The following is a 25816-nucleotide window of genomic DNA, read 5'->3' as shown; positions in this document are numbered from 1 at the left end:
TGCAAGGGCGCTGTATGATGGTCACTCTTCACATACAATAAGAGCCTTTGTTATATAGCGGAATTTTCACTATTAAGTATTGATTCAAGTTTTTCCAGCTATTTTTTGGGATAATTAGCATTTCACAAAGTAAGTAAAGCAGATCTGAACTGGTAGGCCAAGCAGCAAGCCTGGGCTCGATGTGCAGCTACAGCACCTGCTCCTTGGAATGGTCAGGCTTGCAAGAGTAGTCCATAGGGGCAAGATTATGGGATGTGTTCTAGAGTTGCTACACATATTCATTCTGGATATTCTGAAAACCAGATCAGCTAGGTGTGTCCCAAGGATTGGGGTTGAGAACCTCTGCTCTAGGACAACATCTAAATAAATAGAGGGCACTTCTCCAGTGTCTGGAAAATTTTGAGAAGAGCCTCCATATTCTCTGCACCCAGCTTCCACCATTATTGCAAGCAACAATAGACATTACCCTAGAGGAAGGCAGTAGCTTGCTGTCTTGCTCTGCATGCAGGAGGAATTAAACTCAGACAAGGCTGGGAACATGGTCAAAGTCTTATTTGATAACGTATGATGATAGTTGAATGTAGGAGGCATAACAATGGTATCTGTGAGTAGCAGCTAATTACACGTAAATAGCAGCATTTAAAGATGTGATCTGTCATCTTATTGGGTTTTAATTTATTTCAATAACATTTTTATTCAATTTTATGATTTCATGACTCTGCAGATTGTCCACATAGCTGCATCTGCACAGTGACATCAATTCTCTTGACATGTAGAGTGCCTTTCTCTAGGGATAGGCAACTGTTTTGTCTGTGTGCTGTCCTCCCAATAGCTGACATGGTTTTCCAAAACAACTGCTTATGCATTTTTACCTTGGTACTTGGGAGTATTGAATGGAAAAAGCTTAGCAGATTCAACAGATATGGTCACTCTGTGACGTAGCAGGTGTAAGAAGAAATACTGTTCCCAAGGCTATAGTCTGTTTTTACATACATAGTCTTATGCACTAAAAGTCATTTTATGAACCTGGCAGTTGGACTGGATTTCTGTTACCACAGCGACCTTGGGATTTTTCCCCTGATTTATTTCCTGGCTCCACTCCAACATACCTAGTTTGATCACTGCAGCCACTGCCCAGTGCCAGGGGCCAGGTACCAGAGCTCTTTACAGAACCCTATCATGGACCCTGAATCTGGCCACTGTCTCACCCTCGAACAATGATCATGACTCCCTCCCCCCAGGGGCTGTGAGTGCTGCCTCAGCAGCATCCCCAGCCAACCTGAGGAGTGGAAGACTCAACTTGGGGATTGAACCGGGGTCCTTCTGCATGGAAAGACCCAGCACTACCACTTATCCCCCATACTGGCCCTTATGCTAAAAATGTTAACATGCATGCTAAAACATTTTTTAATATGCAGTGCAATATGTTTTGGCATACATTGCTAAAAATTAGCCTCAATAGTCCATGCTATTAGAGGCAGATTTTAAAAGCCCTTCGCGCGTAAATCCAGCCAGATTTAAGTCCCGGGGCTTTGCTTGGGGAAGCGTGCCGGGGGAGTGGCGCAGCATTCGGGGGCGTTCCGGGGGCGGGGCCGTGGGCGTGGTGCCGGCCCGGGGGCATTCCGGGGATGTGGCCGAGGCCTCCGAACTAGCCCCTGGGCCGGGGAATGGCACGCCAGCTGTCATGCGTTAACGTTTGTAGATATAGATTTGAGCAGGAAGGTCAAAAATGTGTTTCATTGCCATTTTTCCTTTCCAGAAAAAGAAGTGTGGGAAGATGTGCAATAGTTCATGGGCCCGTGAGTAAATGATGACCTTCATCATTTAGCCACAATAAATGCTGATGGCTGAGCCCTTTAAATAGCGTTCACACTAACACTGGTCCAAGTCAGGTGTTATATTTTAGGCCTTAGCGAGCATACACTAAATAGTGGGTGTAGCAATGCATGCAATGCTCTTTCCACTAAAGCCTAATTTCTTAGCGGCTGATCAGATGAATCCAGGCCAGATGGGTTATGCACCTCTACCAGCAAGTGGAGTCGGAGCAAACTGACATCACAGTATATATATTACTGCAGTGTCATCAGCCTTCCGTCATTCTCCCTCAAATCCCTCCCTTGCCCTTCCACTCCCCTTCCCTGCCCTCCCAATTTTCCTTTGCCCTGATTTTGACTGTATAATTTTGCATGATTGTATATAATGCTTATTCCTTTACCCCCCCCCCCCCCCCAAACCCCTCCCTGCCCTTCAAATTCCCTCCCCCAAAATTCCTTTTCCCGCGGGGGAACCCGCGAGCAGGGTTTCATAACACAGAGAAGGAGGGTTATTTTTATGAAGGGCTTCCTGCAGTTTCCATGCTCAGTGCACTGTTCTGATGTTCGGCCCACTCCGTGAAGGGTAAGGAACGTGGGCAATCTGGCGGATTGAGCAGCCTTCTTAGGCTAGGCCCCATTCTGAGGCTTTTTTTTTTGCATGCCACGTGGTAGGCCTCAATGGCGTTTCATGCGTTTTTGTTGGCTGCCCTCTTCAGGATTGTCGGTTCAGCTAGTGTATCTAGCTGTGTATCCAGGTTGTGCGCCCAGTTTTTAAATGCTTAATCAGGCCTCTGTTGTGCATCCAAGTTAAGTGGCACCCTTAGTGGCAGTGTGCTTACCTATGCGCACAAGTTGGGTATTGGTTGTGCGCTTAAAGTTGGGGCGCCTAGCATTATGGCGCCTATCCATAGGAACATCTAAGTTTTGGGATGCCTACATTTTGGACGCATACATTTTTTTGGATGCATTTAAAAAAAACAAAACAGCTGGACGTACTGACGGCCTAACGGCACCTTTAGCTAAGAAAGCTAAGTGCCTTTCCCTCTGCTCTACCTGTCATATTTGGGCATCTCAGCCTGGTTTGCCCACTAGCTTGTGCCAGCACTGTTGGAGGCTCAGGGAGAATTATCTTCCTCCAATTTTACTAAACCTGGTTCTTCCCAGCTGGATGGTCTGGGTAAAGGCGTATCAGGAGAGGTGCCTGATCTTGGAGCTCCCCTAACTGGCTCATCATTGGGGGAGGATAGCTCAGTGAGTACACCTCAGGTGCCTATTGGTTTTGGCATGGATCCTTCTGCCTTTTCATAGGTAGAATTTTTCCAGGGATTGCAATCCTTTCTTCAGGCTCAGTCCTCAGCCCCATCTAATGCTGCCAGGGCAGAGTCGCAGGTGGGGACCTCTCTCTCGCCCGGTTCTACTGTTAAGCGCCGGAATACACCTAGATCGGCAGCAGGTCTGCCCAATAACAATCCGAATGGCATGGATGATGAGACTGATCCTGACTTGCTAGAGGATGGAGAAATTACTCTGGGATTAGAACCATGTAAGACTATGCTGCAGTTCTTCCATAGAGATGAACTGCTGGCCTTGTTTTCCCAGATCTTGAAAATGCTGGGGATACCTGTCGTGGATTCCATGTCTGAGCCAAAGAAAAATCCCATTTTGGTTCCTTGTGTAAAGCTTCTTGTTTTTTCCCTGTGATGGAGGCCATTCAAGATTTGTACTGGCTAGTACTTATGACAGACGCGGACCTCCTCAGTTGGGAAGCCTACTGTCAGGAACTGACAGCGCAAAGGCACTGGAATGCAGATAATTCTCTCTGGAACATCAATTGGCTGGAAGCCAGGGCGGCCCAGTTGGCATGTTTACAGTTCGACAGCAGATTACAAGGTCGAGCAGTTCAGATAATGTCGGACAATGCAATGACTGTGGCTTACATCAATCAGCAGGGAGGAACCAAGAGCCAGCAAGTATTGCAGGAAATAGATCAACTTATGGAATGGGCCAAAGTGCATCTCTAGATGATCTCAGCCTCACACATAGCAGGAAAAGAAAATGTAAGAGCAGACTTTCTCAGCAGGGAGAGTCTGGACCCAGGAGAATGGGCGTTGTCAGATGAGGCATTTCAGACGATTCTGGATAGCTGGGGTCTTCCACTTTTAGACCTGCCTGCGATGTCTCGCAATGCGAATGTTCTTCGATTCTTCAGTTGTAGGAGAGATGCAAAGTCATTGGGAATCGATGCTCTTGTGCAGGAGTGGCCTGAAGACAAGTTTCTGTATGCCTTTCCTTTGTGGCCCATGTTAGGCAGATTGATTCGGAGGGTCGAGCACCACAGAGGGATGGTGCTCTTGGTTGCTCCAGATTGGCCCAGGAGACCATGATATGCAGATCTGTGACAACTCCTAGTGGACTTGCCCCTTCGACTTCCGGTACACAGAAATCTGTTGCGGCAGGGACCTGTTCTTCATGAAGATCCGATTAGATTTTGTCTTATTGTATGGCCCTTGAAAGGGCATGCACTGTGGCAGTGATTTCCACCTTGCTAAAAGTGAAAAAGTTCTCCATTTCCTTAGCCTATGTGTGGGTTTGGCAAGTATTTGAGGCCTGGTGCGAAGATCAAGGTGCTCTTCCTTGTTTGGTCAAGATCCCGCTCATTTTGGAATTTTTGCAGGATGGATTGAATAAAGGATTGGCCCCCAATTCCTTAAAGGTATAGGTAGCAGCTCTCGCCTGTTTCAGGGGTCAGGTGAATGATGGATCCTTGCCAGCTTATCCTGATGTAGCCCGTTTCCTGAAAGGAGTGAAACATCTTCATCCTCCCTTGTGGTTCCCGGTACCTTTGTGGAGTCTTAATTTGGTGTTGGATTTCTTAGTGGGCCATACAATTAGACAATGGTTGCCTTTTCTTGCAGTTACTGACCTTGAAAATGGTGTTTTCTTGTGGCAATTTGTTCTGCATGTAGAATTTCTGAGCTACAGGTCTTCTTTTGCCAGGAGCCATTCTTCCAGGTGACTCCAGGGGCAGTACAGCTGTGTACTGTTCCTTCTTTTTTACCAAAAGTGGTCTCTGATTTTCATTTGAATCAGTCCATCTCCCTGACATCTGTGGACAGGGAAAGAAATGTAGAGGAGTATCGTCTGTTGTAACCCTTGGATGTCAAGAGACATATCGTAAGGTATCTGGAAGTTACTAAGCCTTTACGAAAGACAGACTGTGTGTTGTCCTCCATGGTGGTAGGAAACAGGGAGAGACAGCTTTGCGGGCTATAATATCTCGCTATATTAAGGAGGTAGTCAAGGCCGCGTATGTGGATTCTGAAAAGCCATTACTTGTCAGGTTAGGACTCATTCCACTAGGGCTCAGGCAGTGTCATGGTTGGAAGTTAGATTGTTGTCTTCTGTTGACATTTGCCGAGCTGAGACGTGGTCCTCCTTACACACTTTTTCCAGGTATTATTGTCTGTATATGCAGGCCCGGGAAGACACAGCCTTTGTATGTGTGGTTTTGACAGGACCGCAGGCAGCTTCCCGCCCTATTCGGGAGTAGTTTGAGTATATCCCACTGGTCCTGGATTCATCTGACCAGACCCTAAGAAATGAGAAATTACTTCTTACCTGATAATTTTCTTTTCTTTAGGATGGTCAGATGAATCCAGCTTCCCATACTTGGCTGCTGAATGATTATGTTATGTTCCTCCTACAGGGATAAGTGTTACAGGGATTACTGGTAAGTGTTAATCCGGTCACTAGACTAGTGTTAATACATTTCTTGTCTGAGCTCAGTGTTTCCTGATGGCTGAGTATTGAAATGGTTATCTGTTTTTAACCAAAGTTTTTGCTAGTCTGTCCACAGTTTGCTTTTAAAGAGAATACTGGGAGACTGATGTCACTGCAGGGGTATATATACTGTGATGTCAGTTTGCTCCATCTCCATCTTCTGGTAGAGGTGCATAACCCCCTGGTCCTGGATTCATCTGACTATCCTACAGAAAAGGAAATTACCAGGTAAGTAGTAATTTCTCATTTTCATCTGACATTCCTGCATTAGCACACGCTAATTTTAGCACGTATGCACTAACATTTTCTGGACCTGGTTTAACTTGCATGCTAGATCATTAGAGGTTGATATTCAAAAACATGCTGAGTGGGTAAAATAACTGGATAAATTGTCCTGGTTATCTTTATATGGTTATTCAACTGCTCTTACTAGCTAGTTGAATATCCAGCTATAGCTACCTGCTCAAACTTTGAGTGACAGAGCTACAGGGCAATATTCAGTAAGCCGTTTAATGGACAAGTTATCCAACTAAAGTTAGCCAGATAACTTGTCCTGTATGTTCAGCAGGATAAAAGTGGTGCTGAATATACTTACCAAAAGATATCCAGCTACATAATAGCCAAATAACTGAAAAAGACTAACCAGCTATGTTTGAATATAGCCAGTTTGGTTTTAAAGCTTTCCGGCTTTGTGTAGCTGGATAACTTTCTACTTCCCCTTAAAAGAACATCGGGCTGTCCACCCTCAATTAGGGGTGTGCATTCGTTTTGAACTTAAATGGAAAACGCAACTTATTTATTTTTTTTAACTTAAAAAAATGATGAGGCGTAAACGATCGGATTTCCAACTTATTCAACATAGCTATGTTGAATACGTTGGAAATCGCGATTGTTGATCTAAATAAAATTTAAACCCCTCACCCTCCTTAATCCCCCCCCCCCAAGACTTACCAAAACTCCCCAAGCTGGCCAAAAGTTCCGTGAGGGTCCAGGAGCGGACGCGTGGGGAATCACGTGACGTCGGCGTCACTCTGACGTGACGCCGACGTCACGTGATCCATCGCGGTTCCGCTCCGGGACCCCTCGTTGGGCCCAAAAGGCACTTTTGGCCAGCTTGGGGGGGGTCAGGAGGCCCCCCCAAGCTGGCCAAAAGTGCCTTTTGGGCCCAACGAGGGGTCCCGGAGTGAACCCGAGGGGAATCACGTGACGCCGCGTCACGCCGACGTCACGTGATTCCCCTCGGGTTCGCTCCCGGACCCCTCTTTGGGCCCAAAAGGCACTTTTGGCCAGCTTGGGGGGGTCAGGAGGCCCCTCCAAGCTGGCCAAAAGTGCCTTTTGAGCCCAACGAGGGGTCCGGGAGCGAACCCAAGGGGAATCACGTGACGCCGCGTCACTCCGACATCACGCCGACGTCACGTGATTCCCCTCGGGTTCGCTCCGGGAAGCCTCGTTGGGCCCAAAAGGCACTTTTGGCCAGCTTGGGGGGGTCAGGAGGCCCCCCCAAGCTGGCCAAAAGTTCCTTTTGAGCCCAACGAGGGGTTCCGGGAGCGAACCCGAGGGGAATCACGTGATGCCGCGTCACGCCGACGTCACGTGATTCCCCTCGGGTTCGCTCCCGGACCCCTCGTTGGGCCCAAAAGGCACTTTTGGCCAGCTTGGGGGGTCAGGAGGCCCCTCCAAGCTGGCCAAAAGTGCCTTTTGGGCCCAACGAGGGGTCCGGGAGCGAACCCGAGGGGAATCACGTGACGCCGCGTCACTCCGACGTGACGCCGACGTCACATGCTCCTTGCAAAGGAGTTCAGGAATGGCGTCCTGACCCCGCTGGACCACCAGGGAGTTTTGGTAAGTCTTGGGGGGGGGGGGCGGGATTAAGGCGGGTGAGGGGTTTAAATTTTTATTTGCACATATGGACATAGACTCAACTTATGGAATTCTCCATATGTCCATATTGACCGCAAATGGGACCCCCTTTCGACTTATGGACTTATGAACTTAAACTTTTGGTCTGCACATCCCTACCCTCAATGTGTATGTGCCACATCATCCCCTCCCCCAATCCCCCTGACCCTCCCCATGTCCCCCATTCTCAGTGCTCTTTGATAGAGTAATAACTGTCCCCTGTTAACTTGTTCCAGACCACACATCCTTTTATAAACATGTGGCATGCTGTCCCACATGCACAGGTAAATGGCTGTATATTTACAGACCCCCGGGTCTCCACTTGCTGGCCCTAGATCCCTGTCCTTTTAGTTAGACAGCTAGGAGGGAGGTACCGTCCCCACAGCTCCTCCCCCTGAGAGGATGACTGAGGTGATTGAATCCCTGTCCAGAAAGGGGGACTAGGAATGAAGAATGTGTGGTCTTTTTGATTTGGTTTTTGGAGTGTGAGGAGCTGTTGGTTTGTTTTTTGGTGTTTTATTTACCTCAGTGGCTTGAAGCACAAACTCTGGGAAATAGAGAACTAGTAGAGTCTTTGCATCTGTGTCTCCTTAAAGGATAACTGCCTGTCGCTCAGGTGATATTCATCTGTGCTGTGGAAAGCAATAGCTGCAAAAACTAACTAGAAAACCAAATGATGTAGCAGACCAATAAGGTCAGCAGGGATGCTGTTGATTCTCAATCATGCTCTGTCTGGAGTCTTTATTTCTTTCCCATGAGATATACTGGAAACCAGGTAAACATGGATTGTGCTCACTGAGGGGAGTACCCTGCTTTAAAGAAACATGTGATGCAGCCATGAGCTAACAAATGTAAAAGCACAACATCAATGAAGGGGAAGGTTTAATAGAGCCTCCTGCATAGCCGAACACAAAAAGACTACGTCCTCCTTTCCCAGCATCTAGAAATTCATATAATCCTTTGTCTTTTATTGCAGATAACCAGAAACAGGATTCAGTCCTTTCATGATTATGGAATTGCTCTCCTTGACCAAACCAAGGGGCTGGTGCAAGAGAACCTCATTTTTCAAGGAAAATCAGGAAAGAGCATATTACAGCAGGTGTCCAATGCAGAAGATTGCATTGTTCAGCACAACAAGCTCTTGGAGTACAACAAGAAGTAAATATAGATATATACTTGGGTGCATGTATGTGTGTGTGTATAATCTAAGTAGAAACAAGGTATCGTACAAAACAATTTTCACTTAATAATTCCCTCTGGAAATAGCATTGTTACAAAGTTCCTACCTAATTGGTCAATTTTAAAAGCCCTACATACGCCAAAGCCAGGAGATACGCATGTGACTCGGCCAGTTGCATGCTTCGTGGATTTTAGAAACCACGCGACCACGCACGTATCTCCTGGGACGTGCATAAAAATATTTTTCTCAAAAAGGGGCAGGACATGGGCAGGCCGGGTCTGTACTATGAAGTCTGCGCATACATCTTTACGCACACAATCGCGCGCCGAGGTCCCCTACCGCGTAACTTTACTTCTGTTAGGATCGGCATGTAAGTTGTAAAATAAAAAAAAAGGGGTATTTAGCAGGGTTTTAAGGATTGGGGTGAATAGGGTAAAAGGGAGGTGAGTTAGCTAGGAGGGTTAGGATGTTCTTTTCTTTACTGGGGCGAACTAGGAACATAAGAACATAAGAAATTGCCATGCTGGGTCAGACCAAGGGTCCATCAAGCCCAGTATCCTGTTTCCAATAGAGGCCAAACCAGGCCACAAGAACCTGGCAATTACCTGGGAGAAGCGGTAATTGCGTCGGTTAGTGTCTAGTAAAATCTCCCCCCCCCCCCTATCATGAGCAAGGCGGCATTTGTGTGCACAAGCGCATGTCAATATGAAATCATGTGCACATGTACACTCGAATAGCCAATTTTAAAACATGCGCATATACGCGCGTATATTTAAAAAATTGCCGCGTCCACGTGTGTGAGCCAGCAAACGCACACAGGTCTTAAAATTTTACCTCTAGGGTTTTTATGTGCAATTACTCCAGGAGGAGAGAGGGCAAAGTGGGCAGTGGATATGGTCTCCCTCCACTTTGATCATCTTTGGGGATGGGGTTGAGGAGAGGAGGAAGGTATGTTCCTCAGGACTGCATCAGTCCTTCATGTGATTCCTGGGAAATTAGCGGTAGGACAAACTTTGCTGTCTAGATTGCCATCCCAAAATTAGGATTGGCACATAAGACGGCCAATCTATAAAGCCTATCCCCAATGTGCAATTCAGAGAGGTTGGTGTTATGCATGCCGTCCGCGGCAGACCTGCTGTACGGCCCCCTCACCTTTCTACAGTGGCTCCAGCTTCTGGTTCCTCCTCGCTGGCGGAGGTGGGCCATCGGCTCCGTCCTCAGGCCTCCCCCAGTGCCTCTGGCCCTGCCACAGTCCCCAGCGTCCCGGTTATCTTATAGAGCCATCCAGAGGGATCTCTAGGATGATGGACTGAAGATAGTTCCCATCAGTTTGAAAGATGGAAAAACTCTGGAGAAAATGATCATAAATGCTCTCTTGAATTCAAGGACAGCGAAGTGGAATATCGCCTATGGCCTCCAAGGAAGACAAGGTCCTTCCAGGTGGATAAACTGCGAGGCTATACAGGCTCACCAAACTAGATGGAGGGTGATAACTGCAGTCCTTAGCTTGGCAGCTCGGAACATTGAGTGAAGGACATTGAGGACTGATGGCGGTGAGTTCAGGATGTAGGACAACTCGCTATGGTAGAGATGAAAGATCAACAAGACGACATCTTAGGAACTTGGAATGATGGTAAGGTTGAAATTCTGCATGCACAGCAAGATCTGGAGCGTAGCAGTAGATTACAAGGTGACTCGCCATGTTGAAGTCATGGAACAGGAAAGACAGCTAGATGAAGTCTCAGAAGACGTGGAGTGGAATCCAGGGCTGGAATCACCACTTGCACAGGCAACGACAAGGTTTTGACTGAAGATGGGCCCAGGCAGGAGCCAGAACAGGGCAAGCAGGAACTGAGTTGGAAATGCCGAGACGGAGCCAGGTCTAGGGTGCAGGCATCTCCTGCAGGTCGTATGGACCCCAGGAAGGAGAGCCAACATCACAGTGGGAAGAAGAAGATGGTCCCTGGAACAGTGGCAGGCACCTCTTGCAGGTCGAGAAGGTTCCAGGACCGGACTGGACTAGAAGATGGTCTGGATGCAGGTGCCTCCTGCGGGTCATGGAGTCCAGGTAACTGAGGAAAAAACAAACAGAGAAATGAGAAAGAGTTCAACTAGAAGCAAGATAGTCAATGTCCAAGAAACTGGGAACAAACGAGCTGGTAACAAAAAAAAATGTTGGGAAAATTGGAACCAAAAATTCTTGAGGAAAAGTTCATGGGGATGAACAGATGCTAGTGCCTCCTGCAGCTGGTTAAAAAACAAATTTCAAGAAAGGTGGCGCCTCCAGCAGGTCAAAGGATACACAAAGTTCAGAACACGAAAGTTCAGAAAAAGTACTTGAATCAGGAACTCTGGAACAAGGCATGGGCCCATCACAGGAACACACTCACCAGACACGTGGTCTTCACAATCTTTTGGGGGAGCACTAGGGAGCGATCCCGATTCTGGGGAGATGTGCCCTTGGACCATGGCGCGACTGCAGAAAGGAGCTCCATGGAAGCGCCGAGGCAGGCAAGACGTGTCCAAGCATGGGCGGAACAGGCTGACCACCAAGCCCTAACCTCTGCCGAACATGCACGCACCGGTAGAGACCAAGCAATGCAATGCTGGTCTCTGGGGTAGCCCTCCAGCCACTCAATAGCCCTTTCAGACCTGCCACTAGGGAGCAGCAGAGGTCAAGGACAGAGGTCAAGAACAGGCGATGGGTCTGGACAGGCGATGGTACTGGAACTCGGCGACTTGGACAAGGCTAGAAGACTTGAGCAAGACGAGGTTACTTGGAACTCAGATGAGACGAGGACGCTTAGAACTTGGAACTCAGACAAGGCGAGGACGCTTGGAACTCGTATGCAAGATACTAAGACGGGTGGAAATCAGATGTAGACTCAGGAGAGGATTCTGGATACTCAGATGAGCACTCTTGGAACTTTGAAGGACTCAGACGAGGACTTGGAACTTGGAAGGACTCTGACGAGGACTTGGACTCAGGATTCTCGAAGACTTAGGCAGGCACGGCCCCTCAGGGTGCCCTACACAGCCGACATGGGCTGGTCATGGACCACCCTGTCCCACTGCACGCCCTACACAACCTGAAGAGGCTGGTCATGGACCACGCAGAGAGCAGGACAAGTGCAGGACTGAGGCTCAAGGCGAAAGAGGAATCTGGGTAGTACTCGAAGACGGATCCAACCGGAAGAGGACTTCGGGCCACCGGAAACAGACACCGGATAGATATGGATTTACTCCCTGGGAAGGTCAGCTGGAGATGAGGTCTGGGGCGAGGCAAGCTGAACCCGGAGGTAGGAACTGACAGTACTTCAGGATCAGAACTGGACAAATGACATCAGGATCAAGACTTGGAACTCAGGACATCAGGATCACGACTTGGAACTTGGAACCTGGAAACATCAGGACTGGAACATAGGGTATCAGATACAGAAAGACACCGGCACCTCAGGACACCAGGACATCAGGGCATCTGGACATCAGGGAACTCTGGGGAGGAGGACCTCGGGGACATCAGGAGCACGAAGCATGGAACATCAGGTTCTTCTGGGAAGACGGAGACATAAGGACAAGGAACATCCGGAGACTGGACATCAGAAGATGGGAACATTGGAACATCTAGAAACAAGGACATCTGGACCTCTAAAGACAAGGAGACATCAGGACATCCGAAGACAAGGAGGTCAGGACATCTGAAGACAAGGGAACGGAATCCGACGAGAGACCAGGACATGAAACGAAGATGAAGACGAAGGTTCAGGAACCATGGATGAAGACAAGGAGTACCAACAAGGAACAGAATGCCTTGAAGAAGCGAGGAAGGATCACGGAGGTCTCCTGGAATGAAGAGCTGGAACTGAGGATCCAGAAGCAGTCCAGCTCCATGACTGGCTCCTTGCGAAGGCAACGATGGAATGAAGGATGGCCCTCTTTATAGGGCTGAAGAGGAAACACCTTGGGGACGTCAGCAGGAGGAGCCCAGGAGGACTGCCCACTGCAGGCCCTTTAAAAGAAGAGAGGAGGTGCGGTCGCGTGCCTAAGAAAGAGGCAGGACCATGGAGAGCGGTGTCCTGCCGCGAAGGAGGAAGCAGGCCTGACGTTGGCTGCTCCCTGCCGCGAAGAACAGAAGATTGATGGTTGCTCCCTGCCGCATGAAGAAGAGCTCCAGAGTGGCCTCCAGGCCGTGGAAGAGGACCCGATCTATGGCGGCCTCCTGGCCGCGTGGTGAGGAGCTTTGGGGTATGCTCCAGGCCGTGGAAGAGGGCCCGGGCGGCCTCCGGGCCATGGAAGAGGGGCTTCGGGGCAGCCTCTAGGCCACTGAAGAGGAGAGCTGGCGGCAGCCTAGCCGCAAAGAGATGGTGGTGTTCGGCGGCGCCCAGGCCACAGGGAAGTCAGCGGCGGCCTCCAGGCCACGAAGAGGAGTATCGGCGGCAGTCCCTCAGCCACAGGAGGGAAGCAGGAAGTTGCGGCATCTGGCCACAGGAGCACCAGGCAAAGGCGTCCTCCAGGCCACAAAGATGGCGGCGGCTCCCCAACTGCAGGAGAGAAGCGGCGGCCTCCGTGTCGCAGGAGGAGCAGCGGCGATGTTGGGGCATCTGGCCCATGCTGACTGCAGCGGCAATGGCAGCGGCCTCCAGGCCGTGGGTGAGGCTCTGCTTGTGGGCCTATCCCACAAGCAGAATTGTAACAACTTCCCTATCGTGGAAAACCTTAGTGTAAGGTGGATAAGTCACAAAGGCCTGGAGCTCACTGACCCTGCGTGCTGAAGTGATTGCCACCAAAATTAAGATCTTCCAAGTCAGGTACTTCAGCACCTAGGAGCACAGTAGCTCGAAAGGAGCTTTCATCAGCTGAGCTAAAAGGATTTTGAGGTCCAAGGACACAGCAGGAGGCTTTAGGGAGGTTTCAATTGAAGCAGATCTAGCATGAACCATACAATAGGCTGTACAGAGATGGGCTTACCCTCTACGCCATAGTGATATGCGCCAATTGCATTCAGATGAACCCTAATGGAGTTAGGCTTCACACCAGTCTCCAGAAGGTATAGAAGGTAGTCAAGCAGTGGAAAAAGGATTTAAGGCCTTTTGCTCATACACCCAGAAAACCTTCTCCACTTCAGTGCAGGAGGCTATCAGTAGCCAGTTGTGTACGTAGTGGAATATTTGAATTCCCTTATGGTGTAGATGGGCCACTATTACTGCAATACATTTTGTAAAGACTTGAGGGGCTGCTGAGAGTCCAGACAGAAGGATCTTTTACTGGCATGGCAGGTTCCTACTTTGAAATATAGGTAGCGCCAAGAGGAGAAGAACGTGTGCATATGCATCCTTGAGATATAAGGAGCACATCCAGTCATTTTGTTGAATGAAAGGGAGAATGGTTCCTAGAAATGTCATTTGAATTTCTCTCTGTGGAGGTGACAATTGAGATTCTGAAGGTCTAGAATCTATCCAATCCCTCTCGTTTTCTTTGAAATAAAAAAATATTGAGAGTAGAATCCCTGATTTTGAAGGGAAGAGGTTATTTCCTGACCCGCATTCTGTAATAAGAGTTGGTTCACTCTCTCCTGTAGAAGTGGTAGTTGCATAGGGTTGGGAGGCAGAATGGCCAAATATAGGATTATAGGTTGAATTATGAAGTGGAGATGTTAACCATTCTGAATTATTTTCAACACCCATTGATCTTTTGTAATGAGTTTCAAGTAGGGTAGAAATCACCAGATTCTGGCCCCAACTTGATCCATTGAGGATGTGCTCGCTTCATCAAAAACTTTGTCCTAGCTTAGTTGGCAGTTGTTGTTACTGGGGCTTCTGCTGCCTGTGTCCTCTAGGGTGTCCCCTATGGGCACTTTGCATTTGCTGTGGCAGAAGGCGATATTGCTGATATGATTTGTATGGTTGGCTAGGATAGTATGAATGTTTGTAAGACTTGTAAAACATGCAAGACCGCCTGTCACTGTGGCTAATGATTGAACTGCCAAATTCTGCTCTTTAATCTAGACTGTTTTTTTCTCTACATAGGTTATCTCCCAAACAGGGAAGGTAGGCTAATTTTTCATGGATATCTTCTCTAATAGAACTGGTTCTAAGCCAGGCCATTGTTGCATCCGTCAGTCTCAAATGGCTTTGACCTTTGTGCCTCACCTTTCTCTCTGCTCTCCCCACTAGCCTTGGGAAGATGGCTACCGCCGCATCTGCATGCCGCTCTCTTTGGCGTCCCCAGAACGGCAATGGCAAAGCCTCACGCCATGTTCTCCTAAGGGCCTCCTAGGATGTGTGCGCATGCCACCCACATCTTTATCCACGTCATGGCAGGAACCTCGGGGGCGACCCCTCGAGTGACGTCACGCCACCCGGGTATTTAGCCTGCCCTTGTTTGCTAACTAATCGAGTTAGCAAGGATCGTGAATGGATGGAAAACCTCCAGTCTGAGCTACTCTGCCGCTTCCTTGCTGCCGCTGGAAGCTCTCTCTGCCTTTCAGGGTATTTCTCTAACCTGGGTACCCGCTCCTCGGGGGCCCTTTGCTTTCTTTCAGGTGCCTATCTGGGATCAGGTACTCGCTCCTCAAGGGCCTGCTCTCCCTGGCTCGGTGCCTGTATTCAGCTACTTCTGTCTGCTGTGATCTACACCTATACAGCTACCAACTTAGTGAGTAATCTAACATTCTCAGGCTGTCTCATCTACAGCTCTGCTGCACTGGGAACCTGCATCCAGATCTCCCTATACTATCTCTGTGAGACGGGTCCCCTCTGCAGAGGGTCCCTGGACTGCTACCTCTGCATCACCTCACTACTGCCGCCTCTGGTGGTATACCTCAGCTGTATAATAAAAGATGAATTTCTGTGTTTGTGCGCTCAAGTCTAGCCTAGTACTATGGTTCCTCACAGGGCTCCTCCCTGTGGGCATGGTCATCTCCACAGTACCCAAGAATCCACTCAAACACCTCAAAACCATAACAGATTGCTAACTCCAGGGATTCGGCTCAGCTCACCGCATTGCAGGCCATTCCAGGCCTGGCCCAGCGAATCTCCGAACAACAGAACTCACTGGATAACTTGACTGCTGCAGTTAACCAGGTGCACGGACAGATGAATACACCACCACAGGTAAAGACGTTACACCGCCAGAAGTGACGGTCAAGACAATTGTACCTCTATCTGTTCCAACCCGCTTCTCAGGGGAAGTTTGGAAATGTAGAGGATTTATCAATCAATGTTGCATGCACTTTTTCCTGCAACCTAATCATTTTCCTATAGCCTATGCCAAGACCACCTACATCTTGTCTTATCTGGATGGAAGAGCAATGGCTTGGGCCTCTCCGCTGTGGGAGCGCGATGACCCTATCCTGCATGATCTTGCCGGGTTCCTTGAACTGTTCAGATCAGAATTTGATGACCCTGCCCGGTACACGACTGCAGGATATATGTTGGTTCACCTGAAGCAAGGTAATAAGCCTTTACCAGATTTTGCCATAGAATTCAAGACGTTGGCATCAGAATTACATTGGGACCCTAAATGCCTGAAGACCCTCTTCTTTGAAGGACTGAACTCCCGGTTGAAAGACGAGCTGGCGGCTCGTGAGATGCCTGAGAACTTGGCTGAACTAATGAAGTTGGCAACAAGGATCGATCGCCAACTTCGTGACAAGGTTCAAGAGACCTAGACTCCCAGAAGACTCCGTCAGGGAGAAACTCAAGTTAAGTCTATACCCAGGCCTGTTCCCTCAGGTCCAGTTGCTGGCGAAGAAGAACCAATGCAAGTAGGCGGCAGTCACTTGACTTCAAAAGAGAGAAGAACGCGAAAGAGGTTGGGACTATGCATGTACTGTGGACAAGCTGGTCATGCTGTACAAACATGCCCTATATGTTGGAAAACTGGCAGACCTAAGTTCTTTGGGAGGATTCTTCTTAGGTCTAACTGCACCCTCTCCTCCACTCTCTCTTCCTGTATCCTTAATCTGCGGACCTTTAGAATACCAGACTCTTGCCTTAGTGGACTCTGGGGCAGGAGGCAATTTCATTTTGAAGCGTCTAGTGGAACACTTGCAGATCCCCACCACTACCGTGACGTCTCCACTACTCCTATCTTTGATTCATGGGGAGCCCTTACCAGGCGAAGTAACCCTGCTCAGTGAACTTAAGTACTGGTGCTCTTCATACAGAGACTATTTCCTTCTTTGTGCTAGAGAAGGCCATGCACCCTTTAGTACTGGGGCTACCGTGGCTGCAGAAGCATATGCCTCAATTCAACTGGGCCACTCTGGAGCTTTCACTTTGGGGCCCAGATTGCCATGGTAAATGTCTGATGGAGGTCTCTACAATACCCTGCATGCCAACTACCCCGTTGATGCCTGGGTTGCCGCCTCAGTATGCATCTTTTCAAGATACCTACGACTGCGCCATCAATTTGAAGCCTAACACAGAACCACCCAAGGTAAGGGTTTACCCTCTCTCCGTAGTAGAGAATAAAGCTATGTCTGAGTACATACAGGAGAATCTTCAGAAAAGCTTCATAAGACCCTGCAAGTCTTCTGCCGGCGCAGGCTTCTTCTTTGTGGGGAAGAAGGATGGAACATTACGTCCAAGCATTGACTACAGAGGTCTAAATGAGATCACTGTGAAAAACCGCTATCCCTTACCACTCATCTTGGAGCTATTCGATAGACTACAGAGAGCCAAGATATTCTCCAAGCTTGATCTCAAAGTAGCCTAAAACTTGGTTCGCATCTGCTCTGGCGATGAATGGAAGACAGCTTTTAATACCCAGGATGGGAACTTTGAATACCTGGTGATGCCCTTCAGCCTGTGCAATGCCCCGGCTGTCTTCCAAACCATGATGAACGGCATTCTGCGTGATCTACTCTACAAATGTGTCATTGTGTACTTAGACATTTTGATATTTTCCCAGGACCTGAATACCCATCTGGGAGATGTCAAAAGAGTGCTGCAAAGACTCCGTGATAATCGCCTATATGCCAAATTGTCTAAATGCAAATTCCACAAGGAATCAGTGCCTTTCTTAGGGTACATTGTTTCAAACAAAGGTTTCCAGATGAACCCACAGAAGCTGGAGAGCATTAAAAAATGGACACAACCCACTGGTCTTAAGGCTGTTAGACGATTTCTGGGATTTACCAACTACTGCAGAACATTCATCTAGAATTACTCTTCACTAACTGTTCCGCTAACAGCAATGACTAAGAAAGGTGCCAATGCCGCCAACTAGTCTACGGAAGCTGTGACAGCATTTCAGAAACTGAAAGAAGCCTTCTCGAGTAAGCCATGCCTCCGACATCCGGATCCGACCCGGCCCTTCATTGTAGAAGTCGATGCCTTGGATGTAGGCGGAGGGGCCGTGTTAAGCCAGTCCAGTGACTCTAAGATCTTGCATCAATGTTCTTTTTTCTCCCGACACTTCTCACCAGAACTACAGCATTAGGGATAAAGAACTACTGGCAATAAAGATGGCGTTCGAAGAGTGGCGCCCCTGGCTTGAAGGTGCACAACATCAGATCACTGTTTTAATGGATCACAAAAATCTGGAGTACATCTGTCACGCTCAGTGCCTAAACCATAGGCAGGCGAGATGGTCCCTGTTCTTCAACAGATTTGACTTTTGCTGAAATACCGCCCTGGAGATAAGAACGTCAGAGCAGATGCCCTATCTCACTCATTTCTCTCTGAGGATGTACCTGATGAACCCCAGCATATCATCGACCCAAAGAGAGTTATCCTGTCAGATACACATCCCGGACCTGCGGGCAAGACCATTGTACCCGGTAACCTAAGGAAAAAACTGTTAGCATGGGCTCACGATTCGAAACTGGCTGGAAACCCTGGTCAAAGAAGAACTCTGACTAAATTACGGAAGTATTTTATTTTATTTATTTTATTTAAAAACTTTTCTATACCGTCATTAAGTTAGGTACCATCATAACGGTTTACAATAAGGCACAAATATTAATATTGGAAAAGATTATGAATTCTATCATTATACATGTGCCAAGACTTTACGGTAACAAAGTAGTTATAAAAAAAAGTACTACTGGTGGCCCACCATGAAGACAGACACATTCTCCTATGTTGCTTCTTGTTCCAATTGTGCCAGACAGAAACTTCCACCCGGACGTCCTTGGGGACTGCTTCATCCCTTGCCAGTACCAGATGAGCCCTGGACTGACATTGCTACAGACTTTGTGATAGACTTACCACTTTCTGGAGGTAACAACACTATCTGGGTTACAGTGGATCGTTTTTCGAAGATGGCTCACTTCGTGGCTCTCCCTGGCTTGCCCTCAGCCATGGAGCTTACAAAATTTTTCATCACCCACATCTTTCGCCTACACGGCATGCCAAAGCACATCGTCTCTGATAGAGGAGCTCAATTTACAGCAAAGTTCTGGAAAGCTTTGTGCAAGAAGTTTGATATTTCTCTCGACTTCACCTCTGCATACCATCCTCAGTCGAACGGGCAAACTGAGAGAATGAATAGGACACTCAAGCAGTTCATTCGAGCCTTCGTTGGTTCACGTCAAAATGACTGGGCTGAACCCTTGCCCTGGGCTGAATTCACCATCAACTCTCATCCAGCAACATCAACTGTATCCACACCATTTGAAGTGGTCTACAGACGACTACCATTACCACCCTTACCACTTCCACTTTCAGTGTCATCCCTGGTAGCTCAATCTACTGCCAAAGATATTCAGCTACTATGGAATAAAACTAAAGAGATGCTCCAAAAAAGCAGGATAAAGAGCAAAGAAAGGCAATGATGCTCACCACAGCAAGGCTCCTGAATTCCAGCCTGGTGACAAAGTCTGGCTGTCAACAAAACATCTAAGACTCAAGCTACCATCAGCTCGTTTTGCTCCTCACTTTGTCGGACCTTTTCCAATCCTCTGACGACTGGGTACTCTCACGTACAGTCTGAAACTTCCACCAGCGATGAAGATTCATAATGCGTTCCATTTCTCGCTACTGAAACCGCTAGTCCTTAGTGAGTTTTCCACCAAGACACCTGAACCTACACCTATTGATGCAGAAGAAGACATTGAGTACAAGTTAGATGCCATCCTTGATGTGAGAAAGAGAGGCAGAGTATGGGAGGGTTACGGACCTGAAGAAAACTGGGGAACCTTTGGCTAATATCATGGATAAAGAGATGCTTCAGCAATACCACAGTATGCATCCTCAGAAACCAAGACCAGGTAGGAGGTCTGGAAGGGGCCCTTTGAAGGGGGGATACTGTTATGTCAGACAGCTTCGACCTTTGTGCCTCACCTTTCTCTCTGCTCTCCCTGCTAGCCTTGGGAAGATGGCTACCGCTGTGTTTGCATGTCGCTCTCTCTGGCGTCCCCGGAACGGCAATGGCATAGCCTCACGCCATGTTTCTCCTAAGGGCCTCCTAGGGTGCGCGCACGCACGCCACCCACATCTTTATCCATGTCATGGCGGGAACCTCGGGGGCGTCCCCCTCGAGTGATATCTCGCCACCCAGGTATTTAGCCTGCCCTTGTTTGCTAGCTAATTGAGTTAGCAAGGATTGTGAATGGATGGAAAGCCTCTGGTCTGAGCTACTCTGCCGCTTCCTTGTTGCCGCTGGAAGCTCTCTCTGCCATTCGGGGTATTTATCTAACCTGAGCAGGCGGATTCCCGATGAAGACCGGCCCGGGGATTTGCCGCCCAGGCCGGCCCAGGAGATACCACGTGGTCTGCCGAGCGCGTCACAGCCGCGCTCGGCAGACCACGTGACTAGCGCGACCGGCCCACCGGGAGATGCCCGATCCCCCAATAGGCCAATCTGCCCTGAACCTGGGTACCCACTCCTCGGGGGCCCTTTGCTTTCTTTCAGGTGCCTATCTGGCATCAGGTACTCGCTCCTTGAGGGCCTGCTCTCCCTGGCTCGGTGCCTGTATTCAACTACTTCTGCCTGCTGGAATCTGCACCTATACAGCTACCAACTTAGTGAGTAATCTAACATTCTCAGTCTGTCTCATCTACAGCTCTGCTGCACTGGGAACCTCCATCCGGATCTCCCTATACTATCTCTGTGAGACGGGTCCCCTCTGCCGAGGGTCCCTGGACTGCTACCTCTGGTTCACCTCACTACTGCCACCTCTGGTGGTATACCTCAGCTGTATAATAAAAGATGAATCTCTGTGTTTGTGCGTCTCGAGTCTAGCCTAGTACTATGGTTCCTCACGGGCTCCTCCCCGTGGGCGTGATCATCTCCACAGTAGCCAAGAATCCACTCAAATACCTCAAAACCATAACAGCCATACATCTCCGGAACAGAAGCAAGTTATGCATGCTGGCCAGCTGCTGGCACATGCCTCCCCGGAACAGTGGCTAATGGCAGCTGTCCTGGCCGGCCGTCGTCCCGCCCAGACCACGCATCCCCAACCCACCCCTTTTTCAGGACCCAGCACTTGTGCACTTATTTGGATTTCTGTGCTTAGCTGGGCATTTTTGAAAATGTGTGCAGCATGCACAGGGCCCAGCCACACACATAAGTCCTGGTTTTTATGCACACGACACTTTGAAAATTCGCCCGTAAGTATCCCCACTCCTTAAACAACTTTAAATAATGTTTAAATTTCAGCCACATTAAGATATGGAGACAAGCCCAGCAGTGAGATGGGGGATATCCAGTCTTTTGCACATAGTGTCACATCTATGATTAGCCACCTGTTGAGAGGTTGTATGTGTGCTCCCGGTGCAAATTGCTCTTGGCTGTCAGAAAACAAGTCCAATTTCTGGAGTCTAGAGTGACAGACCTAGAGGAGCTGAAACAGACAGAGAGATATATAGAGGACACCTTCAAGGATATAGTAGAGCCAACGCCAGCCTGGCAGCCGTTATGCTGCTTTGGAGCATCACCTTGGTGTGGCTGGAGATGATCTTGTAGTTAGGACCTGCCTTCCAGGTGATGAAATATCCTCTTGCAATGAGGATGTGACTCCAGGGGCATGTGCCCAGGAGGGAAAGGTTAGACGGACATTATAGTTGTTGATTTTATTAATAGGAAAATAGATAGTAAGGTGGCTGGTAGACATGGGGATTGCTTAGTAACTTACCTGCCTAGAACGAAGGTAGCAGATCTCTCACATCACCTATATAAGATTTTAGGGACTTCTGAGCAGGAAATGGTTTCATAGTTAATGTGGGAACCAACAATACAGGAAGATGCAGAAGGGAGATTCTGAAAGCCAGATTTAGGCTTTTAGATAGGAAAATGAAATCCAGAAACTCCATGGATGCATTTTCAGAAATGCTCCACTTTCCAGACCCAGGATTTCAAAGGGAAGCTGAGCTCCAGAGACTCAATATGTGAATGAGACAGTGGTGCAGGGAAGAAGCTTTAGAAACTGGGGAACATTTTGGGGAAGGGGAAGCCTATTTTGATGGGACAGGCTTCATCTTAACCAGAGTGGAATTTACTGTAGCTGCCAATACTAACATTTAAAAAGGAGATAAAGCAGTTTTTAAACTAAATCATGGGGAAAGCTGACAAGTCGCTCAAGAGCACATGGATTGGACTAAGCAGCACTCGCTGATATCTGACTGTTCTAGGTCATAGAGGGAGGGAGGAGAAGGGGCAGATGAAGGTACCAGAGATTGTGGGGAGAGGTCTAGGTGAATGACTCAGAGGGCTGAGAGAGGTAAGCTGATGATGCAGGGGGTGGAAAGGGAATGTGATGATGCCAGGGAGTGGGAAGGGAAGGTAATAATGTCAGGGGGTGGGGAAGAGAGAAGGGATGAGAAAGTAATAATGCCAGGGAGGTGGGGGAGAGGAAAGATAATGATGTGAGACGATAACGTTTTTCTGATGGGTACCACTCTCACAAAATAGATTGGGAGCCACTGGGCCAAATTTATAAATCTAGTTGGTCAAATTTGATTTAGCCAAATTTTCAGCTGAAAACCTAGCTGGTTAGGTTCAGCTAAAACTTTACCTAAAGATAAGCAGTTAAAATTAACCAGTTATCTTAGCTGCTCAGGATCTGTTTGAAAATTGATCCCAAGGTGACTTGTACAAGGTTACAGACAGACTTTGTGGCAGAGTAGAATCTTGACTTATGTCCCACAAGTTCTCTTGAATGCTGGGTTAATGCTGGATTAACTACTAGACCACATCTGTTCTCCTGTGAGTTAATATGCATGGGGACAACTCAGTGTGTTTTATGTACGGATAAACCAGAAATCAGCCAACTTTAGAATTGCCAGCCTTACTGCATGTTCCTGCCCAAATAGAGATGACAAGTGGGAAAACCAGGTCTAGTGTAATATCTTAATACAATGTGCAATTAAACCATTAAGTATTATAATCAGGCCTTAGCTACAAATTAGGATACTTTTTTGCCCAATATTCTTACCTGGAATACACCCCAAAGAGCTTTTTTTCTTTTTCATTTTAAGAAAAAATCCATGATGGGAAAGAAAGTTTGTAACTAACAGAGATGTAAGGAATATTGTTTTGTTCTTATAGGTCTGAAATGGCCTGGAAACTGGAGAACCCTCCAGCAAGGCCTCATATTGAAGCAGCTGCCAGAGGCATCTCCACTGCTCAAAACAGTCAGAGGGTCACATCCATGACAACCAGGATAGCTGCCCAAGTGGAAGGCGGCTGCCACAACAATGGAAGTATCTTCTGCACTCTTCTGTGACTTTGTCAGATGGTTGTTCTCACTGTCTGTGAGCCAGGAATATTTTAAACTACACCGGGCCATGTTAGGATTGCCAGCTTGGGAGGGTCGCCTTGTCAAGAACAAATCCTGCATCTGTGGAATCTCTGGACCAAAGAGAAGAATTAGTAAGCCTAGACATCCTGCTCTTTACTTCAGGTTAATACTACACCATTCATGTTACCTTTTTTTTATTTTATCCCGACTTATACAGACCATCACAAATATAAGAACCTTGTCATCCATGAAAACAGAAAAGCAGTCTTCAGCAGCTATTATTTTTGCTTGAACACAAAGGAAGACATTCACATACCTGTGAGGTCCGGCCTGGTGCGACCTCAGGTGGCACCACAATAACACCAAAGCCTTTCCTTCCCCATGGATTCTGGGGAAAATGGATATGTTCGCAGAAAGGATTCATTTTTGTTTATTTAGAGGGGGCGTTGCTAGAAGCTGCAGAGAAAGAGACATTTTCTGGGGGTTTTCACACACACAGCGTGGCGAGGCCTGCTAGTAACGTAGCCTCCCCTTGACTGCAAAGCTCTGAAGCAGTTCTGGAAAGCTCAAGATAAGAGCACTTGAGATTCAGTTACAAAAGGACAGGAGGTTTCATTTTTAGTGAGAAGATGTAAGTATAGGGGGGCTGGGTGCAGAGCCTGGCATTTGTTTTATATGCGATGATGGTGAACGAGTGCAGCGTTTCAGAAGTTTAAAGAGAAAGAGCTGTGGGGGTCATTACACCCCACGGCTCTTAATGTTACTGATATCCTCATAGGCAGTGACTTTAGATGTGTCTTCTGGCCCAGTTCTTCTGTTTTACTGAGAAAATCGGGGAGAGTAGCAGCTCACTTCACATTGGTTACCACGAATTGCAGAATGGCTGCACTGCATTAGGTCATCAGTAATAGCATTAGATTGAAAAATGCCAACAAACTGTGCAGCTGTACTTTCCATCCAACTAACTTTTTTCCAGTGGTTTGCCACCAGTATGACGAGCTCCTGAAAAATCTGCAGCTGTTTTCCTCAAGCCAGGTAGGCTGAGGAGGCTGAAATTCCATATGTGTCAATACATGAGGGTAGAGCCTTGCCATCTCATTAAAGAGATTCACAAAAGCAGCATAACAGTACTGAAATGCCCAACTGTGAAAGTGCTAAATGGATAGTAATTGGTGCAGCTGGAATAGGGCATTACAATAATGAGGTCAAGGCTGAACAATAATCAGGCAATTTTGAGGCTTTGCTCTGCTCTGAACTATGCAGTCTAGCACCTGCAATTAGGCTTGTTAGCACTTTCACACCGGTTTTGCTAATCCTTTTAACCATAAGTGCACATAAATAGCAGTAATGACACATCAGTGGTAGGCAGCTCCAGCCCTGGAGTACTACAAACAGGTCTGGGTTTCAGGACCTCCACAATGAATATGAATCAGATAAATTTGCATATAGTGGAGCAGTGCATGCAAATACACTTCATGTACATTTAGGGCCTGATTTTAAAAAGCATTTACTCGAGTAAAAACCAGGTTTACTGGAGTAAATGGCTTTTGAAAATTGCTACAATAGTAGCTACATTTACGCATGTAACTCCTTTTGAAAATTACCCCCTTATTGTAGATCTCCTAAAAACCAGACTTGTTTATAGCACTCAAGGACCAGAGTTGCCGACCTCCACGCTATATCCCTTGCTTTCCAACTCTGTGTTAGACATTTTGTCCATTCGCAGTGCAGTTCTTCTGAATGAGACCTTTGTAGCTTATTATAAAAAAAAAAAAATCAAGAATATAATTGCAGAGTAATTCATATGAGCACTTTTTACATTTTAGACTAGATCCATAGTTTTATTGGGAAAACTGCATTTTATTTTCACTGTTGGACCATATCTCTAACCTTTGGGGTAGATTTTCAAAAAACGCGAATAGGCGTACTTTTGCTGGCGCATCAGGCGCAAGCAAAAGTACGCTGGATTTTAGTAGATACGCGCGGAGCCGCGCGTATCCACTAAAATCCTGGATCGGCGCGCGCAAGGCTATGAATTCTGTATAGCCGGCGCGCGCCGAGCCGCACAGCCTACCCCCGTTTCCTCCAAGGCCGCTCCGAAATCGGAGCGGCCTTGGAGGGAATCCTCTAACGCCCTCCCCTCACCTTCCCCTCCCTTCCTCTACCTAACCCACCCGCCCGGCCCTGTCTACACCCCCCCCTTACCTTTCTCCGGGGATTTACGCCTCCCGGAGGGAGAAGTAAATCCCCGCGCGCCAGCGGGCCTGTTGCGCGCCGGGACGCGACCTGGGGGCGGGTAAGGAGGGCGCGGCCACGCCCCCGGACCGCCCCGGGCTGTAGCCACGCCCCTGTACCCGCCCCCAAAACGTTGCCGACACGCCCCCTAAATGCCGAGACGACCGGGCCCGCCCCCCGACACGCCCCCGACACTCCCCCCTCGGAGAACCCCGGGAC

At 48.1% G+C, this 25816-nt stretch overlaps 1 protein-coding gene across 1 annotated transcript in view; it reads left to right on the top strand.

Moving 5' to 3' along the window:
• Positions 1-24871, top strand: part of FBXO10 (F-box protein 10) — a 286312-nt gene extending 261441 nt beyond the window's left edge. Inside the window, exons 11-12 of the mRNA XM_029603080.1 lie at positions 8470-8651; positions 23170-24871. Coding sequence (XP_029458940.1) covers positions 8470-8651; positions 23170-23347 — 360 coding nt within the window. The 3' untranslated portion in view covers positions 23348-24871. The remainder of the gene's footprint in view (positions 1-8469; positions 8652-23169) is intronic.
• Positions 24872-25816: the final 945 nt, after the last annotated feature.

Source organism: Rhinatrema bivittatum, chromosome 1, assembly GCF_901001135.1.
Source record: "Rhinatrema bivittatum chromosome 1, aRhiBiv1.1, whole genome shotgun sequence".
In the NCBI taxonomy this organism is placed as follows: Eukaryota; Metazoa; Chordata; class Amphibia; order Gymnophiona; family Rhinatrematidae; genus Rhinatrema; species Rhinatrema bivittatum.
This window is presented reverse-complemented; position numbering and strand designations above follow the sequence as displayed.